The sequence below is a fragment of the Mytilus trossulus genome, chromosome 9 (genome assembly GCF_036588685.1).
Source record: "Mytilus trossulus isolate FHL-02 chromosome 9, PNRI_Mtr1.1.1.hap1, whole genome shotgun sequence".
NCBI lineage: Eukaryota > Metazoa > Mollusca > Bivalvia > Mytilida > Mytilidae > Mytilus > Mytilus trossulus.
Window position 1 is genome coordinate 70866674 of NC_086381.1, and position 13608 is coordinate 70880281.

At 33.6% G+C, this 13608-nt stretch overlaps 1 protein-coding gene across 2 annotated transcripts in view; it reads right to left on the reverse strand.

Moving 5' to 3' along the window:
• LOC134683331 (kinesin-like protein KIF18A) overlaps positions 1–8317 on the reverse strand; it is a 127805-nt gene extending 119488 nt beyond the window's left edge. The window contains exons 1-2 of one of the 2 annotated variants that reach the window (XM_063542561.1): positions 8202–8317; positions 1984–2393 (exon numbers count right to left, since the gene is read on the reverse strand). In XM_063542561.1, coding sequence (XP_063398631.1) covers positions 1984–2371 — 388 coding nt within the window. In that variant the 5' untranslated portion in view covers positions 2372–2393; positions 8202–8317. The remainder of the gene's footprint in view (positions 1–1983; positions 2394–8201) is intronic. The other variant, XM_063542562.1, reaches the window with a different exon arrangement.
• Positions 8318–13608: the final 5291 nt, after the last annotated feature.

Sequence of the window (13608 nt, forward strand, 5' to 3'; positions counted from 1 at the left end):
GTATAAACCTAGTCATAGCAGAGATAGTAAAAGGTCAATAAGAGTACACCAACATATTGTCTTTACAGATTATTGTACTTTAATTTGTTCACCTTATCAGTCCAAAAAAAATAAAAATAAATTTATAACTTTTTGTGTTGTCTACAAAAATAATTCGAATATATACGTTTAACATAGATAATTTATCTCATGAATGAGTACAATTTGATGTCTGTGCGTTTTATCTTCTTATTATCGGATGGTTATTAGATAAAGCATAAGTCATCGGCGCGCTTACGATTACGTTAAAATATGATTAAAAACCAAGACTTTTAATGATTGTATTTTAAATCCCGGCATGCAAAAATCAGGAGAAAACGTCACGACCTACAGAAAGTAGTTGATATTTTTTCATTAATTATTGAATTTCTCCTTTATTACTGCACATATAGCGATAAAACTTTGTGAATATATATTTTATGTCATAATGAACATATTTAAACCATAAGTAAAAAATCGTGAATTTTCCCTTTAACTGATTTTGTTTATAAAAAATTTTGACTCAAAAGAACTAGAGTTAAAAATCATAACTTTTGTTTTATTTGTATTTACAGTCAGCTGCCATTTGTAGCAATATTTTTCCAGTTTATTCAAAGCAGATTGTAAACTGTTTTGTAATTCTGATAATATTAAAAGATCATCAGCAAAACTAAGACTACTTATTGATGTTTTATCTAAGGACAATAACTTCTTAGGGGGTCAATTGACCATTTTGGTCATTTTGACTTATTTTTTAGTCTTAAATTGCTGTACATTATTGCTGTTTACAGTTTATCTCTATCCATAATAATATTCAAGATAATATCCAAAAACAGCAAAATTTCCATAAAATTACCAATTCAGGGGTAGCAACCCAACAACAGGTTGTCCCATTCATCTGAAAATTTCAGGGCAGATAGATCTTAACCAGATAAACAATTTAACCCCTTGTCAGATTTGTTCTAAATGCTATGGTTTTTTAGTAATAACCAAAAACTGCATTTTACCCCTTATGTTCTATTTTTAACCATGGCGGCCATCTTGGTTGGTTGGCCGGGTCAAAAAACACAAATTTTAAACTAGATACATCAATGATGATTGTGGCCAAGTTTGGATTAATTAATTTGGCCCAGTAGTTTCAGAGGAGAAGATTTTTGTAAAAGATCATAGAGATTTACGAAAAATGGTTAAAAATTGACTATAAAGGGCAATAACTCCTAAAGGGGTCAACTGACCATTTTGGTCATGTTGACTTATTTGTAAATCTTACTTTGCTGAACATTATTGCTGTTTACAGTTTATCTCCATCTATAATGATATTCAAGATAATAACGGTAAACCAAAAACAGTAAAATTTCCTTAAAATAACCAATTTAGGGGCAGTAACCCAACAATGGGTTGTCTGATTCATCTGAAAATTTCAGGGCAGATAGATGTTGACCTGATATTTAATCTAACCCCATGTCAGATTTGCTCTAAATGCTTTGGTTTTTGAGTTATAAGCCAAAGCTGCATTTTACCCCCTATGTTCTATTTTTAGCCATGGCGGCCATCTTGGTTGGTTGGCCGGGTCAAAAAACACAAATTTTAAACTAGATACATCAATGACGATTGTGGCCAAGTTTGGTTAAATTTGGCCCAGTAGTTTCAGAGGAGAAGATTTTTGTAAAAGTTAAAGCCGGATGCCAAGTGATGAGAATGCACTTGGCCCTTCAGGCCCGGTGAGCTAAAAAGAGGTGGATGATTCCAAAAAGTCCATGATAACCCAACAAAATAATAGAAAAAAACTTACACATTCCAAAATACAGTCTGCAGAACACTTAAATCTGACAGTCAAAATTTAGAAAGAAAAAAGTAATTTGTGCAATATACAATGTATTTATCATGTTCATTGTTGAAAGTAAATTTTGGAAGGTGAATTGCTTTATCAATTTGAGATCAATAATTTTACAAATCAATCATTACCTGAACAGTTGTAACCTTCCATGAAGGAATCTAATATTTTCTTTGTTGTCTGTTGATAAACTTCATGGTTTGCTGACCCAGGATCAAATACATAATCAAAAGCAAACTTCAAGTCTTTATTTTGTCGTTTACGAATGTCCCTTCTGTGATGCCTGTGTCTGTATCCATACTCTGGGGAATTTTGCTCATTTGGGTCAAAAACAAGAACATGTTCATTCATGGCTCTGACAACAATTCTGTGATTCCCACTTTGTTCCATATCATTTTCTGGTCTGATTCGGACCACAACCTTGACATTACTTTTGTTTTCTGTATCATCTCTCTGATCTTTTCTTGGTGTTGCAACAGCAGCATAGCTTGGTCTTCTCTGTCTCATTGCCAGCGTCATACTGTTTCACTTTTATTTGGACCTGTAAATATCATGAATATTATCAAAATAGGTTAAAAGTTATAACTTATATATTCATTAATTTATTTCCTACCTTTCAAACTGTAAATGTAAAATGTGAACATGTATAATGTGTCTGTAAGGCCTATTCAATATATGATTTTATAAGATATCTTATTGTTCAGGCCTCATCCTTTAAGACAATAATGTGCAGCAAGATTTCAACTTGAAATACAGTGTTTGGCGAGATGCCTTAAGCTTCTTGCAACAGCATAAAATGAAAAAATCAAAATAGCTTTTCAAGACGTCATTATTATTCTATAAGTCATCTTTCAGTATATGTTTTAGAGTCTAAATATTGTGCATTAAAAGGGGGAGGGGGGTTGTTGTGTGCTTTTTCAGGATTTGATGACAAAATATGCAGGTCAAATTTTAACTGTGTATTATTTTTCTCTGAAAGGAAAAATAGTAATACTCATGAAAAAAACACTGTATTGTATTGGTAAAGCTTTAAAGTAAAAGACAAATGTAAATGACTGACAGATAATCAATTACAAATAAATATGTGTAATAAATCTAAAATACACATACAGTAACTGTTATGAGTATACATGTATGGAGATCTTTCAATGACTGTTTAAATGTCTATTATGGCATGGTAAACCAGGTGCTCCGCATTTACGTGTATTTGTAGGTTCCACTAACAAACATGAAAAAGCAAAAATTAAACATAAGCAAAAAAAACACTTTGTAGTGAAATTAATAAAGATTAAGGATCTCTTGTAGTTTGCGATATTAACCATACTGGTACACCAACTATAAGAGATCCAAGATAACATTATCTTTTATTAAATTTGTTTGAACCTTCAAAAACAAATCAACCATGATAGCATGATCACTCCAAATATTATCCATTCATTCATTTATCTGCTATGTTTTCACAGAATAGAGTCATATACTATAGAAATCTTAACACTTAATTTATTATCCTGCCGCTGAATTAGCTTAATTGTCGCTAAATATTCTTCCTGTCGCTAATTAATGAGACACCCACAGGCCACAGACATGACAGAACTTTAGCACCAACTTATAATACTAGAGGTTACTCATTAAAACTTTTAAAAAAACCAGTGTAAGACGACACACAGACTAAATACTTTTTTCAATTAGAGTAGTGGATCAGTGGAATAACCTGTCAGATTTAACTGTGAAGGCAAAGACTGAATAATTTTTTAAGTCTGCATTAAATGGTGAAATTGGAACTCATATAAATTCATATGTTCGTGTTAACTCCCCCGGTTGATATGACGCTGCGATGCCACAGCTCCTTGATAATATTTTTTGTAGATCCTGCAGGGTTTTAATTGGCCACTATCCCTAAATAATTGATCCTGCAGTGTGTTAATTTTCCTATTTTCATTATAAATGTAGGTTAAAATTGTCAAATTGCTGACCACCGCTGAGAGGTCAGTCAGTGTTAGGCAATAACTGATACGTAAGTAAGTATGTAAGTAAAACTTTATTTCAATTTTGGATTCGGCATATTGACAAACAGTACAAACATAAGCTCTAATAGTTCACTTAATGATCTCTTCACTGAATATAAAAAACATATGCAATAACAAATAAAACAAGACATGCACCATGCAAAATAAATAATAAAAAGCAGCACCAAAAATTAATTCTAAGCAAATAGCACATACATGTATCTTGCAAAATACCAAAAACATATATACTGAGTGCCAATGAAAACGCAACACTTGTAAATTTCAAATATTTTAAAATTGAAAATTATTTTTTTTTAAATAATTACCTATATCGGATAGAAAATGAATCGTCTGACTTCTTTGGAAATCTTTACGCTTGAATGATTTTAGAAAAAAAGTTACGTGCTTGGTTACCAAAAAGGGGGATGAGTTGAGTGCACCACTATTTAACGCACGAGTGATTTTCTCATTGTGTGTTTTGGAAAGCCTCGCTCAAGAATTGAACTTTTCCATCCTTTTTTGTTAGCCGCTGCAATAAACTAAGCCGTAGATGCCAAGACTTTTAGACAACCAGAGACATGAAGTTTGGGGCATGGTGCAAGGAGGCATTTCAAGTCGTGAAATTGCACGAAGAATGCATTGTTCAGCCTCAACAATTACCAGACTTATCCAAAGATTCAACAAAACTGGGTCTTTGAATGATAGACCACGTCCCGGAAGACAGACAGCAACTACTGCCCAGCAGGACCGATACATTCGTCTTCAGCATCTGCGAGATCGGTTCCGTACGGCTGTCCAAACAGCACGGGAGACTGTCGGCGTCCATAGGAGACCAATTGGAGCAAACACGGTAAGACGCCGTTTGCGCAGCAGTGGATTGATGGCACGGAGACCTTTCCGTGGTAACATGCTGACAGCAGTACGACGCCAAAATCGCTTAAGATGGACACAACAGCGTCATAGATGGTCACACAGGCAATGGACAACTGTCTTGTGGACGGACGAATCAAGATTCCATCTTCGCCGTAGTGATGGACGAACTCGTGTGTGGAGACGGAGAGGAGAACGCTATGCAGATTCATGTACCCAAGAGACAGATCGTTGGGGTGGTGGCATCTTCGCTAGCCAAGGGTTACGATCCACTCCCGCTCTCTTCACCCTTGGCGGATTGAGCCAACATTTGTGATAACAATGTTGCGCCATCTATCGGAAGATAAAAACCACGCCAATTCCGAATACATTAGTCTTGACCAATGGTAGCACTTGAACTCTTCAGCTCGGAGGTAAAAACACGGTAGCGTCTAGATGCTACACACTTGGTAAAGCCTGAAATGAAAGCATACGTCAACATTCATGCATTTGTGCATGAAACATACACAGGAACTTCCATTTGTTGATTAAAAACATTCAAGTTTTCACTAAATATAGTCGTATGTTTAGGGATGTAAAGGCTTGTTGCACAAAAAACACGTGGCAATTGTTTACAAACACTTTCTACATTTACACGTGATCATGTTACAGGCGCATTTTGATTGGATGCAGCGAGTTTTGACTGCAACCAATAAAAATCCTTATCTTGTGTCTCCGAAATTTTATCTCAATCCGCCAAGGGTGAAGAGAGCGGGAGTGGATCGTAACCCTTGGCTAGCGAAGATGGGGTGGTGGTAGTGTCATGGTATGGGGAGGAATATCATTCAATCATAAAACTCCTCTCATCACTATCAATGGCAATTTAAACGCTCAACGCTACATTGATGAAGTTTTACAACCGACCGTTATACCGTTCATGGCTGGACATCAAGATGTTAATCTTTTTCAGCAAGATAATGCTCGTGCACACTCCGCACGACTCACAACTGCGTTTATCAACACCAACCATGTTCAGACATTACCATGGCCAGCCTTTTCGCCGGATTTGAGTCCAATAGAACACTTATGGGATCAAATTGGACAAGCCGTAAGACGACGACAGCCACCACCAGTTACGCTGCGCCAACTCGAAATTGCATTGCGAGAAGAATGGATAAACATTCCACAACACCGTATCCGACGTCTGGTCAGGTCAATGCCACGTCGTTGTAGAGCTTGCGTTGCAGCACGCCGTGGACACACCCTGTAACTGTCTTTAACAATTACTGTAAACAAAATATTATTTTATATAAAAATGTTATTTCTAAAAAACTTAGTGTTGTGTTTTCATTGGCACTCAGTATATATATATATGAAGCACTAATTTTTTTTTTAAATTTTCTGTTTAAAAATTATTTTTTAAATAATTTATGATTTATAAAGTAAAAATTTCAAATCTTTCAAATTTTAAAAAGTAAAATACAAAACTTCAGTTGCAAAGCAAGCTGTTAATGCAGCATAAAAAGCATACATGTAAATATTGTAATACAAAGTTATCTACAGGCAGAGCAAAAACATTCTGTTCCACTCCACGACTGAACAAGACTCTTAAAATGTGAGAAGCTGTTAACAGTCCTGAGGTGGTCAGGTAAGCTATTCCATAAAGAAGCAGCTGCAAAACTAAAAGATTTTTTTCCATATGAGGTAGTTTTTACCTGTGGTACATGTATACCCAAAATATTACTGTATCTAAAAGAATATTTAGTGTGTTTAATTTGGAGTAAATTTTGTAAACATACAGGAGTCAAATTATTTAAAATTTTATAAGTCTCAAGTGCCATTGTCCTGATGCGTCTTACTTGTAGGGTTGGAACCTTTGCGTTCTCAAGAAGAGTTTCAGAGGATGATAAGTAGTCATCATATGCTCTCTTAATGCTCTCTCTTGTATTTTTTCAAGTTTTTTAGAATTTTTCTCTGTACAAAAATGGCAAAAATAAAAATTACTCAAAATAAAAGTATGAAAAATTGTAAGTTTATTTAATCTGTTTAAAAATGATCCAATTCTCTAGAAAACATTCAGCTGTTGTGATGCCTTTCTACACAATTTACTTATATTTGCATCAAATTTTATTTGGTAATCAATATCAATTCCAAGTAACTTTACTGTTTCTTCACATGATAAAATATTTTACTGAATTTGTATAGATGGATTTTTTGCAAAGGTTCTTTTCCCTACAGCAATAACTTGAAATTTATCAGGATTTGCCTGCATCTTATTTTCTTTAAACCAATCAATAAGCACTTGAGACTCAGATTCTAATATATGGATATGAGATGGTCATAATCCGGACTACTAAAAGACAGAATATTGTCGTCCGCATAATTATGTAGTATGTTTAACAAAATTAAAAATATCATTTATGAAGATATTAAATAAAAGGGGCCCCAATATAGAACCTTGGGGTACCCCTTTTTGGATGTCAGCCCAGCTACTCAGAACACTGTTTACTTTAATTTTCTATCAGAAAGATAAGATTTTAATAAAGATACTGAATGTGGAGAAACACCATATTTATCATGTAATAGTGTAAATGATCATCAAGAATATCTATAAGATATATTATTAAAAGAAATTAAAAAAAAAACTTCAGTGTAGAAATTGAAGAAATAGATCGCAAATACATTGTATTTACACATTGTGTGTGTGATCACTTGACTATTTAAAATAAATAACGAATTTGTTCAGCTGAGCACACATATAACGACAATCCAAGATGAAGGGTCAGTAGAAGCTGTTTGCTTATGTAAGGACCCGAAGATAAAGACCTTCAAAAGTTTACCAGTACTGCAGTGTCCCCCCTGAGGTTGAAATGACAAAATGTTGTATAAGTAATTATATAATTGTGATTATCACTACAGAACATTTATTTTTTCCCAACCATAAAGGTTGGTTTAATTTTTCATACTGTCATTCTAGAGGAAACACATCTTCTTTAGTTACAGAATACCATCAACATTTTGAAGATTACATTCTGGCGCATGCCTGATTGAGGTTGCTTTTTAAAATTAATTTCAATTTTTCTTTATTTTCAAGATTTACATTTTTTTTGGAACATAAATTGGAAACCTAATATGTTTTTTTTAAAATGACCATATCTCATTATCTGCATGTACATGATGTACGAAGTAGCCAGAAAACTTTTATATGTACAGTGTTTAATTTAAAGGTTGACTTGTTAAAACTTATCCTGATTTGGACATTAACATTGTCTCAAAATCGAGATACATCTGACTATATTCATGATCTTCGGTGTGTTTTGTATCAATTTGTCTCCAGATGTGGACATCCCGATCGGGAAATATTGCCTAGCTGGCAGTAGGCAGTACTACTCGCAAATTATGTTCTATCTGCAAATTATAACCTTTAAGAATACTCCGATCCTGTTACAACGTTTTGAATAACCTACGTATTGTTCGCATCTATGATTGCTTACACTATTTATCTTTACAATGAAGATACTCGGGTATAATAATACCTAAACTGAGGGAAATATGTTTGTTGACATTTTTAGCATCTTCCGTTTAAAAATCCCACGCCTCTTGAAACGAGTAATCTGATTGGCTTATTTCAAAACTAAAAACAAATCAATCTCGGCACTACTTAGAATATGCGGATTTTTTTTAAAAATCATTTTCATTGCTTAGTGCAAGTTGGCTAATGCACAATTTATGAAATTGAAAAAAAAATTCTGATAGTACTGTTTTATAAATGAATGCTTTAAAAAAGCCTGATTATTTCAAAACTTGTACCGAGTTTTGACCAGAATGTGTTTTCTGATAAAAGCAATTTTATTAAGAGGCAGGCCTGAGACTACTCAGTATAACCAGAGACATATATACATATATATGTGTATATATATCTCTGGTATAACACAGAGATTGGTCACTACCGATTTATCGTGTAGTGTGAGTCTCCACCTTTTCAGTTACGTTAATGTAACGTTGTTTCGTATTCAACCGTAGTTTCGTATTTATCAGTAGCAGACGACAAATTTAAAGTCACCACCTAATCACCGAGACTACTAATTGTCTATTTCAGTATCGGATATAATTAAAAATAAATTATAAAAAAATTGAATTAGAGGGAAAAGGAAAATAAATAATTAATATCTTTGTTTAACTATTCATATCTAGATAGTTTTTAATCAGTTTATACTGTAGTGTGTTAATAAATTGTAATCAGTATGCGGCGAAAATGAAATTGTGATTAATCTTATCCATCTTAAAGTTTGGTACATTGTTTTGCTACAGGTCCGTTAATTGTATCTAATATACAAATATTTTACCTGTAAAGACAGGTAGTCTCAATAGCATGGGTGATGAATTTGTTTCACAGCTGGGTGCCTAGAATACACGACTGAGTCTCGTTGTGCAATAAACTTTTATTCCGTATACTTCTTTTCACAGCTGAGTATCCAAGATACATATTTGCAGTAATCCTTGTGGTTTGATTCGGGAGGGTGGGGAAGGGGTTTTACAAGGTAAAAAAGTAGAGAATATAGAATATAGAGAAAATGATCGTCAGATGATAATGATTAGAGAAGAGAAATTAATAAACGTAAAAATGACAGAGAAGAGAAAATGGCATAGAAATTATAGGAAACAAAGAACCCCATCCGACCCTCATTCAAATTATCCAACGTTAATTTTAATTTCAAACCAATTTTTTTTGGTTCGGTTTCAAGATTCTTTATTTCTCAAACACCATAAAGTAACAATGGTCCAACGACGTCCGGCAGCTTCCCCTCTCTTAGTTTCTTTCTTTCTTTTTTTTAATTTCGGCAGCTTCCCCTCTCTTAATTCCTTTCTTTCTTTTTTTAATTTCAATGTGAGTTTTTTTCCTGATCACATTCCTTTCTAAAGAATCAGCTTAATGAGGATGTCTTTCTTCAAGTAATTACATGATAATTAAACAATCAATTTAGATCAAGTTTTTGCTTACAGTGAAATTAGCGGCAATTACAGAAGACAAATAATATCATTAAAGTAAATGAGTAATCTCATTACGTAACAGATCAGCAAAGAGGTTATAACTTCAATAGGTACACAAAGCAAACATAAGCCCTAAAAAATAAATATAAATGATCCCCAACAATCGCCGTCATTTTCATCTTTCAATTCACAATGTCTAGTAACAGTGATTTTTTTATCTTGGGATGATAGTGATCCGAATCTTGAACTTTTTCTTGGCGATTACACCGCATCAGATATTGAATCTGACGAAGACTATAACCCTGCTACAAAGACATCAAAATCTACAAAAGAAACAGCTACCGCAAGTGCTTGGAAATCAGAGAGACAATCTATATATCAGTGCCCTGAGTGTGACAAAACATATTCCCCTGTATCTGGTTTCCGTGGCCATTTAAGAACTAAACACAGCCTAAGCAAGATAACAGGTATGTATTCTAAAAATATTATTTCAGATTCTCATTTCCTTCTCTCAATATACGGGGGGTAGGGGGTGCTTATCTCGAAATCTCGGGCTTAAAAACACGATATCTCGAACTTCATTAAAAGAATTCCCGGATCTCGAAAGGGTAATTCCCGAAACCTTGAGCTTAAAAACGCCCGACCCCGGAGTCCCGATAAAGGTCATACCCCCTCATGTATGTGTATGTCAAAAGGTCACAATGACAAAAAAAATAAAAAGCTAAATGTAAAAATAAGAAGATGTGGTAGAAATTAAATTCAAATGAGGAGACTCAACCCAGAGACCAAATGAGGAAGGGTAGGAGGGGTCCTGATCCAGAAATCCCGAGCTTAAAAACCGAAATCCCGGGCTTAAAAAACCTGAATTCCTTAGATCCTGAAATTCAAAAAAAGAATTCCCTGATCACGAAAGGGTAAATCCCGAAATCCCAAGCTTAAAAACACCCAATCCCGTAGTCCCGATAAAGGTCCCATCCCCCCATCCAAATGACATACTAGTAGTTGTTAATTCTAAGAAATCATACGGGCTTTAAAAGTGGCCAAAACCCATCCCACATAGTGAGCTAAATAAACATGGTAAAGATAGTATATTGTTGTTTCCAAAGGAGTAGGTTCAGTAAGACCCCTTTTCTGCCCCAAAATATAGCAGTTTTATAAAATTGTTAAAATGTAAACTTTTTGTTATATATTGGACAGTAGAATGGTTCTTCTACATAAAAATGGGCGGTTTATGACAAAACAATGCATATATATTGGGTACTAGCACTATTAAGTCAGGTAAAATTACTGAAATCTTCACAATTTCAGCATTTTTGTTAAATTTTAGACAGTTTCCAGGTTAAACGAAAGTGGCCGCATTCGTGTTCATCCAAAATATTGAAATGGAAGTTGTATTTGATGATAATACATAACATATATAAAGATTGAGGATGAACACGGATGCGGCCACTTTCGTTTTTGACAAAAACCATCTGAAAAGTGACATTTTTTCGCATATTTGGTAAATTTTTCATATTTGAGCTTGAATCAGATCGTTTTGAATTACTTAATAAGTTAAAATCTTCCACATAAATTAATTGAATCACATGAAATAGACACTTAAGCCTTTAAAAAGTGGTCAAAATTTTTCGTCCGATGAAACTGAAATTTGAGGCCAAAATTGGTCCTTATCGGACCTAATCCTTTAGTGTTTAATAACAACATTTAAGGTGGTATGGGAGTCTAAAATAAAAATGATAGAATTTGTTCATACTTTGTCAAAATGTAGTATCAATTGATACATGTTCAGAAATATTATAAAAATGATAGGTCACCATTCATTTTGTCAAGCTACAGGTTGTGACAAAATGACAAATTTTGTATGGATTATGCAGGAAAAAACAACATTTTGTGAATAGAAACTAAACAAAATGATAGAATTGTAAAATAAAATAGGAAAAGATTGCTTTCATACAATGCTTTGAGAATATCAAAAGAAAAGATAGGGTCACCGTACGTTTTTTCCGGCTAAAAGACAAAATAGGAAAATTTCATGAAGAGTCCTTCAGAAAATGCACTGTTTTAGAGTTACCTCCCCTTAAATTGCAAATTTGAAAATATTAAAAAAACAACCAAAAATAATCTACACTTGTAAAAATATTAATATTTATAAGTTATATTCTTATAAATTGGTTCTTTTAAATGAAAATTCTTATTAAAAATCTGCATTCCTGCATCAAATTTTGCTAACTTGATAGAAAATATGGACCTTAGATTCTCTGTTTTTTACAATCCAAGATGGCGAAAGACACCCATACCACCTTAAAACGAATTTATTGTCTCGAAACCAAAGAAACAATTTGAAAAATTAAAATCCTTCATCAATTGATCAATGAAAAGTGTGGTGGTTAATTTTTGTCAAATTTTCAATTTCTAAGCTACATGAGAACGCCAGCGGCAAATGTTTCTCCATTATTTGGTTCATTGCATTTTTACGGAATCTTTTAAAGTTTATGACGTTCACTATTCTATATCTCTGTGTGATAGTATTCTAAGGTCTCCTCGTATTGATTGAAGCTGTACCAAGTATCTCAATACTCAATTAAATTTGTAATATCACATGTTGTTTTCAGTTGACAATTTCCAAAATGTAACAATACCACAATTCAAGTTCCATTTTTAGTGAAGTGTATTTCTTGGTGTATCAAATGGTGTTATGTACAATAAATGTGTAGTGCGGAACCCGGTTTTATGACGAATTGTAAGATATTCTAATTGAGAAAAGCTTCCAAATTGCATGACTAACTTGATACTGAACACATCCTAAAAAAACTTGTATGTCGGTGGCTTAACGTCCAGTGGTTTAAAAACTTGAATATTGTCAATTGCTTGTGTCGCAGGCATAAGTTATAACGCTGTGCACTTCGTACATTTTAGAAACCCAAACAATCAAGCTCCTATGATGAAAAAAGGTTGACAACTGCTTTAACCACAACAAAATTAATTTGCCCGTTTCCGACATGATGCTTTCACCATAAACTAGACCTAATAAACAAACTAATACATTGTTGACGATGCCAGAAACAACATACCTATGTCTCGCTTTTCGACTCTGTCAAGACTAGAACAAGTGTCAAATGCTACTTTTTCATGTGCCTGTATCTGTGTTATAGTAGTCTCAGGGCAGGATGAAATTTGAAAAAAATAGGCAGGACGGGAGTTTTGAGTAAAAAAAAAAAGGCAGGATGAGACACTTGCAAAAAAAAAAAGTCAGGACGACAATTTAGGTAAAAAAAAGTCAGGATAAACTAAAAAAAAGAGACAGGACCGTACAGAGTGAAAAATAAAAAGGCAGGACAGAGATTACAGCTAAAAAAAGGCAGGACAAAATTTTTCATCCTAGCACCCCCCCCCCCCCCCCCCCCCATAAAAATCAAATGGTAGCTCCCTTAGTACAATGAAAAATTCGGGAAATTTTCCCAATTTTTTTCTTCTTTTTGATGATTTTTCTACCGTAATTGGGGACTTCGTCCCCATATAAATGATCATGAATCATATTTAATTTTATATATGTATATTACATGAAGATCCATGAATAATATGAGGAAGGCGCTACCTTAAATGCCAGCTTTATAATGTCCTAGATATTGATTGGTTGTTGGTTGTTTACCGTTCAGTGGCAAATATTTCATGCATGTTCAGAACGAATGTCCAAGGCTACAATAACGTTTTGTTTATGTCTAAAATAAAATTATAAGTTCAGATGGAAAATGCTATTTTTCTTGAAAAAAACATTCTGATTCCCAAATTGATGAATAAAAAAGCATAGGACAAAGATCTTTGCCAAAAATAATTTTATCTTTCAGATATGCAAAATAAATTTAACTTTTATATATCTAAAAACATAAAAACTTCCTAAACCGCACATGT